Raw genomic sequence first — 18,775 nt, forward strand, 5'->3', positions numbered from 1 at the left:
TAGGGGACTTTAACATGCCACTTTCACCAATGGACAGATCACCCAAAATGAAGATAAATAAGGAAACACAGCTTTAAATGATACATTAAACAACATGGACTTAATTGATATTTACAGGACATTCCATCCAAAAACAACAGAATACACTTTTTTCTCAAGTGCTCATGGAACAGTCTCTAGGATAGATCATATCTTGGGTCACAAATCAAGCCTTGGTAAATTTAAGAAAATTGAAATCGTATCAAGTATCTTTTCTGACCACGCTATGAGACTAGGTATCAATTACAGGAAAAAATCTGTAAACAATACAAACACATGGAGGCTAAACAATACACTACTTAATAACCAAGAGATCACTGAAGAAATCAAAGAAGAATCAAAAAATACCTAGAAACAAACGAAAATGAAAACACGACAACCCAAAACCTATGGGATGCAGCAAAAGAACTTCTAAGAGGGAAGTTTATAGCAATACAATCCTACCTTAAGAAACAAGAAACACCTCAAATAAACAACCTAACCTTACAGCTAAAGCAATTAGAGAAAGAAGAACAAATAGCTAGTGGGAAGCAGTCGCATAGCACAGGGAGATCAGCTCGGTGCTTTGTGACCAGCTAGAAGGATGGGATAGGGAGGGTGGGAGGGAGGGAGACGCAAGAGGGAAGAGATATGGGGACATATGTATATGTATAACTGATTCACTTTGTTATAAAGCAGAAACTAACACACTATTGTAAAGCAATTATACTCCAATAAAAATGTTAAAAAAAATAATGGAAAGGTGTTGACAACATACTGAATCACTTACTGTACCTAAAAGTTAAAACATTAGAAAAATGTTTATGCAACTGTCTATGCAAGCAAACAAACAAACAAACAGAAACCTGAAGGCCTAAAAGCCACTGATCTCAAACAGAAGAGCAACATGGATAAATAATCATATTTAGATTTCTAAATGATGATTTCTGTGGAAAAGCAATAGTATGTTATATTGCAAAATGTCAAATTATGTGCCCCTGCCTAAAAAGCTTTTCAGCAGTTGAAGACCTGGATCTAATATAAGAACATGAAGTCATGCGTGGCACAGGTGCACTCAGCTGTAATAAATCAGGTTTAGCACAAGCAAAAAGAAATATTGTTAAGCAGGTGCGTACTGGGAGGAAATGGTAGAAGCTGAAGTTTAAGGTGGACAAAGGGGAAGGAAGTTTGAAGAGTGAAAGTAGGAATACACTAGGAATAACCAAGAAAGCATGAGAGTAAGGAGTCTTAATTCTCTTATTTATACTTAGGCTTCTCATTGTGGATGGCCTCTTTCTCAATTATTAAATACAGTGTTAACTATATTAAACTCTTTTCTACCTGTTTCCGTGCTGAGAATTTGATTTTGAAGAAGCAGGCAACTCTTGGAAATCACTGAATGAATCATCAAGGGATCCTGACTTGGAAGCATCTTGAAAATCCTGGAAGTCATCTTCTTCTGGTTTGACAACCTAGGTTTACAGAGGACGTTGAAATAGAAAACGTCTTATGATAAAATGGTAAAGAACAAATCTTCAACTGTCAACCTCAAAGACTACTTTTTTTTTTTTCCAAAAACTACTTTTTAACTCTTCCCATTTAAGTACAAACACCTAATTTTAGAAGAACACCCTTTAGACAAAAACAGCAACTCAAGTGCTTAAGGCAGGAATGCTGCCTAATATTTTAAAATGCTCTCTTGTACAAACGGTAGAAGACTGGTTTAAACAGTTAATTTATATAATTTTAAAATAGCTGAATCACATTTAATGGATTACTGAGAAACTGCCATCTTTATAAAACATTTTAATCATGTCTGTAAATTACAGAAGTGATACAAGTTTGTTTTAACTCATCACATACGTGTATAAAGGAAACCGTGAATACGGACTCCTAATCCCATGCTTAGGAAGTGAGCACTGTTAACACTGTTAACAGTTCATTTGTTTTATAGAAAAACGAGCTTATATTATATTGTTCTGCACTTTAAAAAAAATGTAATTACAGAACATGGACATATTTTCATGCAGTACATGTACATCTACCGGCATTCATTTTAATAATCTAATAGTTTACCACTGTAGAGTTAAACCAAAATTTATTTAACCTTTCTTCTTCTGATGGATATGCAGCTATTCCTAATTTTTTACTCTAACAAACAATGCTACAACAAATATCCTTGTATATTTTTGCCAATTTGATTTACTAAGTTCTGTGAGACTCCTAATCGAGTGACTGCTGGGTCAGAAGACACGAACATTTAGAATTTTGATAGCTATTGCCAAACATGCCTTCCAAAAAGGCTGTACCAAAAAACCCTTTTCCCTACATTTTTACTGACACTGAATATATGTTTAAAACGTTTTTTGCTAATCTAAGAAGTGAAAAATAAACTGAAGCATCTTAATTTCAGGTTTAGCAGCTTCCTCAAAAAACATAGCCTAAGGATATAATTAGCTTTATTAAGCCTGAGGTTTAAGACATATATGATAAAGAACTATAAACTTTTAGCCAAAATTCAAGTATCTTAAGGCTTAAGAAAATTTTTTTTAAATAATGAAAAATTAAATGTTGTATTGTTTTAATACTGCTTAATTTTCACCTCCAGTGTCCATCATAATCCAGCACCTTTTCTGCATTCATGGAAAAAAAAAAGTTGCCTGGATTCATTTTCCAGGGATAACTCAGAATATGCACAGCCTCTCCATTTTGCATAGCCTCTCCATTTACCTGATTTGCAGGGTAAGTTGACATGAAGCCACTGGGAGTCTGGGCTGCAGCTCCCCCGACTGGTCCAACAAGATTAATGCCCATGACTGGCTGTCCGAGGGTGAGGGGCATGGAGCCTGCAGGGCCTGAAGGCATCCCAGTTGGCTGACTCACAGCAGTAGGCAAAGTCATAGGAAAGCCACTTAAAGTTGGAACAGGAGCCGCTGGAAACTGATTTAAAGCATCAGGACTCATGGCAGGAACACCCCTCTACGTAGAACAGGAGGAAAATGGAAACACTTTAGGAAATTGCAAACCACATACAACCCAAATCTGGCAAAGAGAGACCTAACTGTAAAATCTGTAGCCCTGGTATGTTTCCACTCTGACTCTCCCAAAACTCAGGAATTTGACACAAGAAAATAAGTTATGAGGTTAATGTGAATCTAATATTTAGCAAGGAAATGGCCAACACATACCAATTCTTACATTTTCACTCTGACAAGTCTGGTTAATTCACTACAATCAAATCGTTTACAATGATTTTGTAATATGAGAAAAACTGCTGCCAGACCGAGTATACTTTATCTGTATCTAAGGAGTTTTAGACAAGGACCTCAAAGGACAGAGAGTCATCTCATCTATTACTAACTAACTTTCAAGTTCAGAAGGGTTACACTTAGGTCAGAGAATGTTAATATATTCAAGTCTTTAAACAAAGGAATATTTTGCTAGTATGCACATCATATAAAATGTACATTTTTGAAGAACTGTATCCTGAAAATAATCTAAATTTTAATGTCCAAGGAGTTCTGCAAGGTTGTAGAAAAAAAGGATTCATATTCTCTCAGTTTATATTGGAAAGTAATTTGACCTAACCTTAGAAACAATGTCTACCTGTGTTACTGCTATCATGGCGAGAACAGTATAAAGTTCTTCTTTAGTAAGTTTGCCAGGTGTGGTTCGATTAGCTAAGGCCCATATCTGTCCAAGAGTTTCCCTGGGAAGTCCAGATGACATCAGGATGGGATAAAGTTTAGCAGTATCTATTCCAGTCGGAGTCATTGTGGTTTCTAAAATTTTCTTATATGCATCTATTAAAGGAAAGACCAGATTACAAATGTAAACATATTACAAGTGATTCATCTTTTTTGTTGTCATTGCTGCTTATACAAGAATAAACTTAAGTCAAACTGCTTTAAGAGAACTGAAGCCACATCAAGGGTTTAAACTGCTGTAAAGATATTCAAGTGGAAATATCCAGCAGACAATTAGGGTCTAGAGCTTAGAAGAGAGGTTGGAGTTTGGCCCTACAGACAAAGATTTGGGGTTAAAGGTAAGAGAAAGTCTTATAATTCATTAGTAGATAGGAACAACAATAAATGGAGGTGGTATAAGCAGATGTTTTGGACTTTAAAAAAGAAGTTGTAGAGTAATGATGGTGGGACTAATTTGAAAATAGCAGTGGGAAGCAAGAATTATACCAATCACCTTTCTCTTGTCCCAGTGAATTAGAGGCTATTAGCAGAAACATTATTGGGTAAGGTGCTTTGGGAACACAGCCTTCAGAGAAAGACAGGGTTTCAGTTAGATGGCGGAAAGTGTTTGAAAAAAGGAAGGGACTGTTGGGGAGTTTTTCACTATAAAATGGCCTTTCCAAAGGACAAAGTGGGAAAGGCTGTTAGGGATAGGGTTGCCACATAAAATACAGGACGCCAATTATTGCATGGGGTATACTTATACTAAACAACTATTTGCTGTTTCTCTGAAATTCAAATTTAACTGGATGTTCTGTATGCTTATTTGCTAAATCTGGCAAGCCTAGTTAGAGGAGTTTGGGGGATGAAAGTAGGGTTAAGGCAGACAGAGAAAAACGCTTAAAGCAAAAATTTTACATCTAGCATTTAGATATGGATTACAGGTTAGTAGGCTGACCATAAGAACACATATTTTGGCTAGGAAATTATGTGTACCGTGTATGTTTGGAGGGAGAAGGGAGAAAGAAATACAAGCTGGCAGAAAAGGGATAGAATCCCAAAATATACCAAGATCTAGATTTTGTTTGTTTGGCTTGCAGACAGAGAGGAAGAAGAAAAGATGCAATCTGTCTAACGGGCAGTTGGGAGGAAATCAATTATCTTTATGTACAACTGAAGTCCCCTGTGGTTTTGGGAAATGAGCCTTTCAATTTGTGATTATGTGATTCTGAGGAAAAGCAGACATTACTAATTTTTTCCCCCAAAAAGTTGAGCTACAGGGATCTTGCATGAGTTTTATTTAAATTAAGTGCAGAACCAACCTAGATCAAGTCTATGACCAACAAAGAGAGCTAAAGATCAAAGTTACCTTTAGTTTTTAAGGGGTTTGCAAAGCAAATTGAACAAGTTGCAATATACTAACTGTGATTAACATAATGCCATTGTAATAGTCATTATTCTATGCACATCAAATATGGCTTAAATACACTATTCCCTTGTACCAATTGAATACATCACAAAACGTGTACTTCAGTGATTTTTTTAGCTCAGTAGTTAATAACATACATAAAGAAAAAAGTAAACAACATCTTCCAATGTAGGAAAAGATGCCACTTGGTCTTTTACTTCATATAGTTTTATATTGACAAAGTCAAAGAATATTTTTTAAATATATAAACGAATCACCAAGGGTTCAGAAAATTTTACTAAACATATTAGTACTATTCTTGATGTTATTAATAATCTGTGAAATAAATATTTGATAGTGTCTTTTAAAGCATAATAAATCTAAGAAAAGCTTTTAGATATAAAAGTATATGATGGTCAATAAAACATTACAGCAAAACACTTCTTCATTTATATAGTTATTTCATACATGAGACAGTCTTTTTTTAAAAAATATTTATTTATTTGGCTGTGCCGTGTCTTAGTTGCTGCATGTGGGATCTTTTTTTTTTTAGCTGCAGCTTGTGAGATCTAGTTCCCTGACCAGGGATCGAACCCTGGCCCCCTACATTGAAAGCACGGAGTCTTAACCACTGGACCATGAGAGAAGTCCTTATGAGGCAGTCTTCAACACTAGATGTATTTAATTTTCTGTACTCTTTTAGAAAAAATAAGAAAAAGTTACAATTCCTTCTGCATATTCTGTAACCACAATAGTAAATATTTATAACTACATTTACAACATTTAAAGTAAAGTATCCAGATAGGAATCTTGGACAAAAAAGCTCTTTTTACCTGGAACCAAACTTTCATTGTATATCCAAGGAGGCATTCTGGGCTGAACAGGATCCTGTGAGGGAAATACTCCCACACCTAAGAAGTTAAAGAACATTATCTAATGTATATACTGGTCCATGTAGCAGATGGGGAAATCACACTGTGTCATGTTTTTTTTTATAAGAAGAGCACTGGAGACACTAAAAAAAAAAAAGTCACCAATACAACTAAAATTTGGTTTCTAAGCAACTCTTGTACACCTATGTCCTAAGGTGTAAACTAAAAATAAACAAACAAAAAAATACCCCTAAGATGTACAAAATCAATATTCTGGATCATATGAGGCTTGATGCCAGTCACATATATTACAATTTAAAGACAAAAACATGAGAGATGATGGTTTAAAGATTACATATGCAAAACAAAAGAAAAAATGCCCAAGCTTCACTTGCAGCTTTTAATAACACTTCTTTGCAAAGTCTGATTTTTTTAAATCCTGAATATGACACTGCTGCCTTAGTTGTATAGCATTTTTGTTTAAAATTTTTGTTTTTCACTTTGTCCTGTAAAATAGCCTCCAAAAGTTTGCCTCCTGGGCTGCCCACATTGTAATTCATCTCTGCAAGTTGAGTTTACAAAAATGTGGATCTAATTTAGGCAGCAGTGTGTACGATTAATTTCAGAGAAGCAAAACTATATTCTCATTGGTGACTTTTCCAGTTAAATTTTAACTTTTCAACCTTATAGAAGAACAGAAAGTTTGAGGGGGAAGAAGTTTTTTATAAAATAAAAGGAGAAGAAATTTTAAATCAGAAATGATTCCGATTAAAAAAACTGGTTATCGAAATTTTTTTAAAAGGAATAACAGCGTGTTTAAAGAATTCAGAGCAAAATTGTAGGGGTTAATTAGAGAAAGGAATGCATTAAATATATTTTAAGCAAAATTTTGATTAGCAAAATCAAGCAGCATTCATTTTAAGATTAAGGCCTAAGGTGTTAGCATTTGAGCAACATTTGGTTAAATGAACTTTTCGCTGAATATTTCATGAGCTCACCACTCTCCTCAATGGACAGGTTTTGGTCTGAAGTCTTTTCTGCCTCTGCGGTAGTGGTACCACTTACACGTCCATCTACAGCACCCCCGTTATTGGCCGTTAAACTGGGATGGTTCTTACTGGAACCTGGGCCTAGGGCTTTGTGCCCAACTTCAGAAGTATTTAATTTAATTTGTTCCTGCCCCGATGTACTTATATCACAAGATACTAGGAGCTTCTCCTCCAAGGAAGGGCCTAAACAAACAGCATGAAGGATTATTTGTATATAACTGCAAGCTTCTAATTTTTCAACCATCCATCTCCACCCCCCAAATTCTAAAGGGAAGGCCCTGCCACATATAATATAAATTTTGAAACAATTCAAGTCCACACATTTGTCTAGGGCTTGAGACACTTTAGCAATTTTAGAGAACTTAAACATCATTATCTACTTTGATTCTCAGGAATTCTGTGAGACAGGAGGTAGAATGGTATAGTGGAAGGTGTACTACCTTAGAAATTTGGTGACCTATACAAGATACAGACACTTCTACTAACTATCGCCTATTTCTTCATCTGTCAACCGAGAACGTGTAGATGAGTACATGTCTGCTAAGATTCCTCTCAGCACTATTCTGTGCCTCAAGACACAGTAACTGCCTCCCGCCCCCATAAGTGATAAAACTGAGGTATAGAAATGTTTAAAGATTTGTCCAGGGACAAACTGGTAGTAAATGGAGAACCTGGGCTTCTGACCCCAGCGTGCTTTATCACTGAAAGCACTTTCTAAAGCTGCTTTCCCTGGCTCATTACTCTTAAGAAAATGATGGTGGTGATTTCCCCAAACAAGAGGCATCTCCTGAAGAACTCAGTGTGTTCTTAAAGTTCTAAGGTGGTTTAAATAGGTCCTAATTTAGGAGCAGATGTTTCCAATCACTTTTCCAGAATGTGAAGCCCCCAGAATTAAAAAATCTATATTCTTAACTTTGGTGAATTTCAACAGTACTCATATATTCAGGCACATGTTTCTGTGCCAACATCACTGTATTATTCTACTTATATAAGTGAAATAAATTATCCTAGATTATTTAAAAAATACTTTCATTAATAGTCTAGTAGTTACTTGCTTTCTGCACATTGTATGAGGCTGAAGCAGTAGAGAAATAAGGAATTTGCCCAGGGACACCATGTAAGGCAACAGACACTGGACTCTGACCTGGAGGGATATACTGTGCTCCAGCCTTCTGAGCATGCAACTGGCCAAGTGGGGTGGTGGGGTGGAAAGACTGAAAAGGCTGGGAAGTGGAAGAAGGCCCACATGTGGGAGCTTCACCAGGCCCCTGCATAAAGTCACTGAATTCTTCTTCATCAAGAAAGGCGGGTGATGGGGAGACAGTTTTAGCAGAATGAAATGATGTGGGATAATCTGCAAAATGGAAAATGGCAATGAAACACACACAGAAATGAAAATCAACAGGGGAAAAGAAATTAAGATGTAGTACAACTCCAAAAGAATATAATGAAACATGAATAGTGGAGGTGAATAAGAAATAACATGTAACAACAAACAATCATACAATGAATGCAAAACACTTTGATGTCTATTTACAAACAATTTTTTAGTCTTTTTTTTTTGTTTTTTTTGTAGTACGCGGGCCTCTCACTGCTGTGGCCTCTCCCGTGGCGGAACACAGGCTCCGGATGCGCAGGCTCAGTGGCCATGGCTCACGGGCCCAGCCACTCCACGGCATGTGGGATCTTCCCGGACCGGGGCACGAACCCGTGTCCCCTGCATCGGCGGGCGGACTCTCAACACTGCGCCACCAGGGAAGCCCTAGTCTTTTTTTTTTAACATCTTTATTGGAGTATAATTGCTTTACAATGGTGTGTTACGTTTCTGTTGTGTATAACAGTGAATCAGCTATATGCATACATATATCCCCATATCCCCTCCCTCTTGTGCCTCCCTATCCCACCCTCTAGGTGGTCACAAAGCACCGAGCTGATCTCCCGGTGCTATGCGGCTGCTTCCCACTAGCTATCTATTTTACATTTGGTAGTGTATATATGTCAATGCTACTCTCTCATTTCGTCCCAGCTTACCCTTTCCCCTCCCCGTGTCCTCAAGTCCATTCTCTACATCTGCGTCTTTATTCCCATCCTGCCCCTAGGTTCAGCAGAACCATTATTATTTTTTTTATTCTATATATATGTATTAGCATACAGTATTTGTTTTTCTCTTCTTGACTTACTCCACTCTGTATGACAGACTCTAGGTCACCATTTTTTTTTTAGATTCCATGTATATGTGCTAGCATACAGTATTTGCTTTTCTGACTTACTTCACTCTGCATGACAGACTCTGGGTCCATCCACCTCACTACAAATAACTCAATTTCATTTTTAGTCTTTTTTAAAAAGAGGTTTTATAGCTATTTTGCATTTCGTTCAAAAACAGAAAAATGTAAAACTCAAAATTTCTTTCCTTCTTTTATTAAGTTAGCACTTATTTTTTTCCTTGAGACCACTAATAATTTACATGTGATTATTTTTGAAATCCAATTGATCTGTTTATCTGGATAATATTTTCTCAAACCAATATAAATAAGAGAACCAACCTATATGTTGCTGAATACATTTTAGACAGATATATACTGATGATTAAATTTCATTATGCCAGTAAAAAACAATGCATGACGCATACTTGTAATTTTTGATAAATCATGCCTAATCCATACACTTAACATAGTTCATATTTCATATGAGGATGAAACTTACTGTGTGGGGAATAAAAATTACAAAGGCAACAAGAACATCAAACATATTACCAAAGTGATATTTTCTTGTGCAAAGCATCAAAATTAGGACATCATAAAGTGCTAAGTCAAATAACTCAACAGCCAATTTAAGAAAGTAAACCCTAAGAGCTATGTTTAAAAGATCTTTGCCTCTAAAAGATATAAACATCACTGTGGCTTTTTACTGTTAAATGAGATTCACTTATGTAATAAACCTTCTCTACAGGGATTGTGTTTAATACTATGCTCATTAGCAATACTATTATTGTTGCTTCTTCACATTTTTAACTTCTTTGTATTGCTTTAACATTTACTAAAGCCTAATGTCACAAGGAGCAGTCTTTTTTTAAAAAGGCTCTCATTTGAAAAATGGGGACACTATATGCTTCTCTTTTGGACCTTTCTCTTTTGGATCCATGAAATAAAGCCTGTAAGCATTAAAGTTCTATGAAAGATGCAAAATTACTGCCTTAATGAATTTTGTTTAAAAAAAGCCATGTCATAATGAATCTCAACCCTCCCAATAATGGTTACTGAGAGTGTGTATTTAAGCTCTCAATTTGGGCTCTCAGATCAGTACTGGTAGAAAATAGTAACAATGCAAAACTGACAGCTACTAGGGATATACTAGCTGACTGTTTAGGCTAAACCAACTTTTCTTCTTTTCTTTCTTTTGTTTAGGCTAAAAATTTCTTTCCATTTGACTGGAATTATGTTAATTCTATGTGGTATATATTTTGGCTTAGAAACTCTTGTAGCTATATATATATATATATATAGTTAATAAGTATAACAATTATGTGGTACAGTTTGTATATTCAATATTTTAAGGTAAACAGTCTATGGGCGTTTATGCCTCTGGTGGTAAAAAGGCTGGAAACTTTTTACATACTTTAGGCCTAGGTTTAAGACCCTAGCTGGAGAAGCTCTGGAAATTCCTTGGGCTTGCTTCAAAAAACTATTTTTCTAGCGAAGCACGAAGCAGTTAACTAGAAACAGCTAACTGCACGCATGCTGATTGAACTCAAGAGATTACTTGAACATCAAAACACCAATTTATTACTTAACAACGAAGTTTTTAAACCATACCCAGTTGTCCAAAGGGGCCATTCTATATGGATAGAAAAGTATGTGACCTAACAATGACCATTCCTCTCTGCCGCCTTCTCCTTTATCTAATTAGGTTCCATGCTGGGTCCAGTTTTACCATTCCAACGACTATACTTAAATGACTTACTGACTAGCTTATTCAGCTTATAATTTTCATTTTTAGGTATGTTTTTCCTTTCTGAACTCATTCTGATTGCTAATATCCATTCCCTTTTCAATATCAGTATATATTTTACTTTGGGGCATATGTTTGTAACGATAATCTGAGTATATAATCTAGCAAGTGAAATTAATAGCACAGAGGCAAAGCTGTCCCAGAAAGTCAAGAACTCGTTACTGTGCCAATATTAGATTATGCCCTCCTGATATCACCTATAAAAGGTACCTATAAAAACTGTCAATGTAATACATGTCTGCAGAAAATAGCACTTGCTGAATGATTTATGAAAACTATTCACATATTAATGGTATGTTATTCTTAAAATTAGCTGAGAATAAAATGTCAAAATATCAAATTTAAAAAAAGGATGTGGTAACAGTTATGTGAAGATAAGACTCATTTCAACTGCTAAATGTTTAAAACACATGCAAAAAAACCCCCCAAAATATCTCTTTACCCTGCTCTATTAGGTACTTTTCTTTTGCTTATTTGATGGTAAATGAAAATAAAAACTACAAAGGAATGTATTTTAAAAAATAAAATTTCACGAGAAATATTATTTAATCCATGACTTTTTTAAATTGGAGTTTAGTTGCTTTACAATATTGTGTTATTTTATATTGTACAGCAAAGTGAATCAGCTATACATATACATATATCCCCTATTTTTTGGATTTCCTTCTCATTTAGGTCACCATAGAGCACTGAGTAGAGTTCCCTATGCTATACAGTAGGTTCTCATTAGTTATCTATTTTATACATATAAATCCATGACTTTTTAAAGAAGTCATTTAGAAAATTTGTAAGTTTCATCACATCGAATAAAATATGAACTAGTACATCAAAAGTAAAACTATTTTAAAATAATGAGAATGAAATGGTAAACTCGTTTATTACATTTGTTTTTAGTGAATGGATTTTACTAACGTTAACATATTCATTTATACAGAAGATTTACAAGTTGTCATACTGACATTTACTAGAAGACAAAGAAGTTTCTTCCCCCCAAGATTGTCTAGACCAGAGCTCTTAACCCACTGTAAATTTTAAAACATCCAAATCTGTACTTAGCTTGAAGGAGGAGCTCAACATTCACTCTCTGCACACACACATAATGGTCAATTAAACACACAGGGACTATAAGGCACCTTCCAACAAAAGAAAAATTTTAAATTAAAACTACCTGGTTTCTTAGGGTGTGATGCTGGAGTAGGATGCATCTTAGCATCTCTGGAAAACCCATCTAAGTTTCCTTTTATGGCTTCCAAAGCATCATCTCTACTCTTCTCTCCTGTCTGGGAGACAATAAATGTATATATATTTCTTCACTTGTCTCTCACACTTCGTCCTAATCCACATAAGTTGAAAGAAAAGTGCAAATATTCGTCAATTTACAATATTTTTACCACATACTTCGGATAGTGAATTTTCCAAGTCAGAAAAACATTGACATAAAGCGAAGGCGTAAGACAACACTCTAAAGAAGATCATTAAAAGGCCCATTTAGAAATACTTTAGGCTACAGCTGTTAGATATTAAGTATCCAGTATTAATGCTTCCCCAGAAAAGATTACAAGCATTGCAAAGGCAGAAAACAAGAGCTGAGAAGATAATGGCTGCTATCCTATTCCCTTCAACAATAAAGTAACTTTACAGAAAAAGAAAAGTCCTTTGCTTTCGGACTTAGACAAAACCAAAACAAATCAACCACAGCTTCAGCTTGCGCTGGTGCCCACGTAACAAAATCCACTAAATGACTGAGAATAGGCACATTCAGGGGGGTAGGCTGTGTGCCGGAATACGTTACCTTGGGTTTCACACTACTCAGAAGTCTGAGCTTTTGCTTCTGCTCTTCAAACTGGCGTCTTTTTCTTTCTTCTTCTAAGAGCTTTTGCTGCTGTTCAAATCGTTTTCTGAAGGAAAAACAATCTAGTAAAGAGCCAGCTTCAGGGATTATCAACTGTTATATTCATATTTCTTCTACAAAGTCATCTTGCATTTCTAGAACTAAAAACTTCACTGATAATTATATCTAATTTTCTGAAGACAATCCTATTTCACCACTATATTAATTTCCAAATATATGAAATAAGTCTAAAAAGTGATTTACCTAAATTATAGACGTGAATTTATTTCCTGTCTAATTTGCAAGGGGAGGAGACAACATTTTACATTCAAAGTAATTACAAAAAACAGAGAGGGAGGTAGACGAAATAAAAACACTCTTTGCTCTGCATACAAAAAAGAAACTTCTACTTGAGGAGGCAGTATCATACATGAGAAAGAGTAGTAGTTCTGGGACTCAGGAGGCCCGAACTCGGGTCCAGGTCTTACTGGTAACTGTATAACCCAGCCTGACACTTGCTTATTTCTTTGGACCTCACTTTCCCCAGATGTAAAGTCAGAGGACTCAATTACAGGATCTCTAAGGTCCCTTCTGGCTTTAAACTTTTAAATAATAAGAGTATTTTAAAGAGTTTTAAAGGTACCGTAAAGGCACCGAGCTTCAAATCTGCACTACAGATCACCTGACAATTTTAAAATGGATTGCTATCATGTATCTTTATCCTTGCATCCTGAGATCTCTTACTGCTGCTCCTCGGCAAACTGCTTCTGCATGTCTGGAGTGTACTGTGGGCCTGGAGGACGCATTCCTAGGAATGGTGCTTGTCCCAGGTAAGGCATTCCTCCTGCTGGTATTGGTCCCATTGGTATCCCTGCCTAGAAAAAAACAGACAAAGACTTAAGCTTAAAAAAACACAATTTCTCCTTTTATCCTTTTTCTTTTTCCTTTGGCTGTGCTGCACAGCATGCAGGACCAGTTCCCCAACCAGGGACTGAACCCGTGCCCCCTGCAGTGGAAGCACGGAGTCTTAACCACTGGACCACCAGGGAAGTCCCCACAATTTCTCCTTTTAATTACTACAAAGAAAAACTGTAACTTCCATAAATTTTCTTATTTTTAATTAATGAACTATATAAAGGCATTTTAATAGAATATTTAATATTATTTATTAACAAACTATATAAATGCATTTTAATATAAGATTCAAAGAACACAGGCTAAAAATGAAAAGCTCCCCTTAATATCTTGCCCCTTCCATTTCCTTCATGTCTTCGAGGGGACCACCACTGCTAGAATAGTCTGAGGGTGTGCGTATAAAATCTTTCAGTCTGTGTGTGTAAGGCTGTGTATGTGTACAACTCACAAGTTATATCTGGTGAGTTTACTGATCCATACTCTTTGGGAAGAGGTATCATATCTTACATGTCTCTGTATTTCCAGCAATAGATAAGCACCTGGCATATGGTAGTTATTCCACAAATGAGATTAAACAAATGAGATTAAACACGATTTTCCAATATGATAGGATAATGATTATTTTGATATTCATTATCATAGGCTTGGCTATCCAAACTTTTACAGAAAATATCAATAATTAAAAAAAATCAATAGTAAATGACATATCAATACAACAGTATAAAGTTTACTGACGTGTCCAGAAGAATGGTATTATACAACAGCTAACCACAAAATCTAATATGAATAATGATGATGGTGAAAATGATGGCAATGGATAATTTTTACTGAGTGAAAATTCCTGTGTTATTCAACCTTCTCCCTGAAAAGTTCTCCTTCAGTTCCCTAACTTGAAACTTGGCTGTCCCTGGAAGCCCTCTCATTTGGAGATTGCTACTTTTCTTCCAACATTTCCTGTAGACGGGCAATATTCCTCCTTGCTTCTCCTTAAACTCTTTTTCTCCTCTTTTCCTTCAAAAACCTGAACACATTTTAATTTCTTGCCATCAGACTTCATCATTTACTATCCTAACTTGTTTATGTCATCTACTGACCCTCAACTCCCTCACTCTTCAACTAAAGGCTTCAGAACCTTGCTAAGGTCCATTCTACTCCTAAACTGCTCTTGGTGATGTCAATAATCATATGGATGACTCATCTAACACTGTGGCCTTTCAGGTCTCCTCATCACAATCATGTCCAACATACCATTTCAGTTTCCCATTCCACGGCCACCTCCCCTGATCATTCGCCCCAGTAACTGCATCATCTCCAAAATCTTGATTTTCAACATCCCAACACTTGACCACCACCTTCTATCCTTCCAGCTCATGTACTCCAGCAATTCTCTTATTTCATTAATACCTCCCTCCCATCCATTAATCTTACCACTTTCCCACTGTCCATCATCCTCATCATGTCCTCACTTCTCTTCTTGCTCAGCTTAGACTCCAGGATTCAATATTAAATGCCTCTGTAAACATCCTTAGCTCCCTTACCTCTGGCCTCCTTGGTATGGTCTCCTGGGAAACCTCATTCCTGGTTAGTCAACTAATCACCTTCTCTTATCCTTACAACCAAACCATTTAACCTTGCTGGAGAAAAAAACCTTGATGATTCACCTTAAATTCCTGACTACAGATCTCAAATGGATACCCAATGCAGGAGTCTCATGAGGACTCCTACTGTGTAAGATTTCAACCCTTTGACATTTCTTGAGATTTGCTATGGCCCAGCATATTTCAATTTTAATAAATATTCCATGTTTGCTTAAAATGAGTATTTTGCAATTGTTGGGAACAGTGTCCTATTTATCCACTAGTCAAGCTTGTTAAGAAGGTTGTTTAAACCTGTATCTTTACTGATTGTGGATTTGTCTATTTCACCTTGTTTTTCTGTCAGTTTCTGTCTTATACATTTTGAGGCCAGGTTATTAGGTGCATACAAACTTAATCTTTCTGGTGAATTTAATCTCTCATCAAAATGAAATATCCTCTTTACCTCCAGGTTTTTGAGGCTTTTTGCCTTAAAGTATATTTTGTTTGATTTTCCTTTAACAGAAATCATGTTACTGTTTCCCTCAAATAAAAAAAGTATTTCTTTTGAACTTATCCAAAATACCTTCTTGTTCTGAACCTTTACTGAGACAGTGGAACATTGTTTTAAGGTCTAGAAGTAATATAATATGTGTAAAGCACCTAGAACACTGTCTAGTACATATAAATAAATAACAGCTATGACAGAAATAATTATCTTTATACATTAGAAATATACTTTATACATTAGAAACAATACTAATGACAGAATAGAACACTTTCAAAAACAGTAATGATTCAATTTTTTTCTGAGACAAAATAAGATTCCTCAAGCAAATACAGAATTAAGCAACTAGATAAAAAAAAAGAACACAATAGTTATAGGTATCATTTTACTGTGTTCCTGCCATATGTCAGCTATAGAACTAGACATTTACAAACATTATTCTCAGTATATGTGTAAGATCATCAGAATTAGGGATATTTCTGATGATGATCAATAAGAAGACCTTAGTAATAACACTTAGGAAGCCTGTACTATGTTCCAGGGACTTTTCTAAGTGCTTTACATGTATTAATTAATTTAATCCTTACAACAAATCTGTGCAGTAGGTGCTACTATTATTCTCATTTTACAGATAAGGAAATTGAAGCAGGAAATAGTTAAGTATCTCACTCATTACTGGCAAGTGTCAGAGCCAGGATTTAGACCCAGGCAGCTTCTGGTCCCCAAATCCATGTTCTCCATCATTATGCTATGCTTCCTCTCCAGCTACCAACAACCACCATAAAATTCAAACTTAAAAAAAAATTTTTTTTCTGTTTCTATTTATGTGCTCAGACACACACCTGCTCAATAAATACTAGCAGCCTGGAAGGCTTATGAATGGTTTCTAGTACTTTATAACTGGAATTCCAAGTAATATTGCTTAATTACTAACACTCCCTATTCTAAATCTTGAGTAGTAATGGCTATGCATACTTATTTTTAATCACACTGTGGTTCTCTTGCTGCTAAAAATTAGTGCCAGAGTCCTAGTATTACATTTCTTTTCTTCCCCCAATCTATAATTTAATCAGTTCCTTATTTTTTCCAGTTTTATTGAGATGTAACTGACATATAACATTGTATGAGTTTAAGGTGTGCAACATGTTGATTTGATACACTTATATACTGCAAAATGATTAACACCATAGCGTTAGCTAACACCTTTGCCATGTCACATAATTACCATTTCTTCTTTGTGGTAAGGGATTAAAATTTCTTTTTTAAATTTTGACTCAGTTTACTCAAGGCACACAAAACACAAAAGAAACCACCCAAATCATATAGACTAAAAGACAAAATGAGACATTCCACAAAAATAATAAAGAATGAAAGGAGGTGTTATTATGCATATTACCTTTCTATTTATACAATTCTGTTCTTCAAGAAGATTCAAACTTGCTAAATGGCATTTTGTGTTTCTCCTTCTCCTGAAAAGTAACTTTATACATTTCATAGAGTCTAATTTTATACATTCTTTTGAGATCTAGATAAACCAAAAGGTTGAGACACTAATCCTTAGCTATACAGTGAGTGAATAACACAGCAAAAGAAATAACTCAGAAATCTGAGATACATCCAATAAACTACTAAGAAGACTAAAAGATAAAGAAGTTCACCCCAAGTTTAAGGATACTGAAGGCTACTGAAGATTTAAGTAAGTGGAGAGGTACAACAGTAAAACTAAAAGAGTAAAAATGTCGATTTCTTTTTTTAAAATTTTTATTTATTTAATATTTTTAAATTAATTTATTTAATATATATTTTTAATTTTTATTTATTTATTTAATATTTAATATTTTTAAAAATTTTGGCTGCCTTGGGTCTTTGTTGCTGAGCGCGGGCTTTTTTCTAGTTGCGGTGAGCGGGGGCTACTCTTTGTTGCAGTTCCCGGGCTTCTCACTGGGTGGCTTCTCTTGTTGCAGAGCACGGGCTCTAGGCGCGTGGGCTTCAGTAGTTGTGGCACTCGGGCTCAGCAGTTGTGGCTCGCGGGCTCTAGAGCGCAGGCTCAGTAGTTGTGGCGCACGGGCTTAGTTGCTCCGCAACATGTGGGATCTTACCGGACCAGGGCTCGAACCCGTGTCCCCTGCACTGGCAGGCGGATTCTTAACCACTGTGCCACCAGGGAAGTCCCCAAAATGTCAATTTCAATCAAAATCACGACAGGTTTTATATGGAATTTGACAAGCTTATCTCAAAATTTATACTGAAGGGGATGTGACCATGAATAGCTATAATTCTTTAAAAGAAAAAGGAGGATCCACACTACAAGATATCAAGGCTTATCTTGGGCTAGAACAATTAAGACAGTATGATGTTTATTGATGTAGAGATAGACAGGTATAGTAATGGGACAAACAGAAGAGCTCAAAAACTAATCCAAAGCATATAAAGAAATTTGATATTACAGGAGTAATCTTAGAAATCAACAGGTAAAGAATGGGCTGCTGGACTTTCCTCACACAAGAGAAGCCACCACAGTGAATAAATAAATTAAAAAAAACAACAACAATGGGCTGATGAGAGGAATTCCCTGACAGTCCAGTGGTTAGGACTCCACGCTTCCACTGCAGGGGGCATGGGTTCGATCCCTTGTCGGGGAACTAAGATCCCACATGCTGCACAAAAAAGAACGGGCTATTGATAAATGGTTTGGGGGACAACTGTCTACTCAAATGGAAAATAATAAAATTAGACCCTTCAGCCTCACACTGATACCAAAGAACAATTCCAAGTAGGTTAAGGACCTATATATGAAAAAAAACTTTACATTTTTTAATAAGAAAATACAGGAGAATATCATTATTACCTCAGGGTAGGATTATGTCTTTTTTTTTTTTTTTTTTTTTTTAGGTTTTTTTTTT

The 18,775-nt window shown here is 35.7% G+C and overlaps 1 protein-coding gene across 12 annotated transcripts in view; it reads right to left on the reverse strand.

The window, feature by feature from the left end:
- SYNRG (synergin gamma) overlaps positions 1-18,775 on the reverse strand; it is an 87,486-nt gene that overhangs the window by 46,309 nt on the left and 22,402 nt on the right. For 9 of the 12 annotated variants that reach the window (XM_024757731.1, XM_024757727.1, XM_024757736.1 and 6 more), the window contains exons 4-12: positions 13,620-13,750; positions 12,837-12,942; positions 12,213-12,324; positions 8,178-8,387; positions 6,983-7,216; positions 5,946-6,023; positions 3,625-3,821; positions 2,749-2,997; positions 1,360-1,490 (exon numbers count right to left, since the gene is read on the reverse strand). In XM_024757731.1, coding sequence (XP_024613499.1) covers positions 1,360-1,490; positions 2,749-2,997; positions 3,625-3,821; positions 5,946-6,023; positions 6,983-7,216; positions 8,178-8,387; positions 12,213-12,324; positions 12,837-12,942; positions 13,620-13,750 — 1,448 coding nt within the window. The remainder of the gene's footprint in view (positions 1-1,359; positions 1,491-2,748; positions 2,998-3,624; positions 3,822-5,945; positions 6,024-6,982; positions 7,217-8,177; positions 8,388-12,212; positions 12,325-12,836; positions 12,943-13,619; positions 13,751-18,775) is intronic. The other 3 variants (XM_024757737.1, XM_024757734.1, XM_024757738.1) reach the window with 2 other exon arrangements.

Source organism: Neophocaena asiaeorientalis, unplaced genomic scaffold, assembly GCF_003031525.2.
Source record: "Neophocaena asiaeorientalis asiaeorientalis breed wild unplaced genomic scaffold, Neophocaena_asiaeorientalis_V1.1 scaffold327, whole genome shotgun sequence".
Taxonomy (NCBI): Eukaryota; Metazoa; Chordata; class Mammalia; order Artiodactyla; family Phocoenidae; genus Neophocaena; species Neophocaena asiaeorientalis.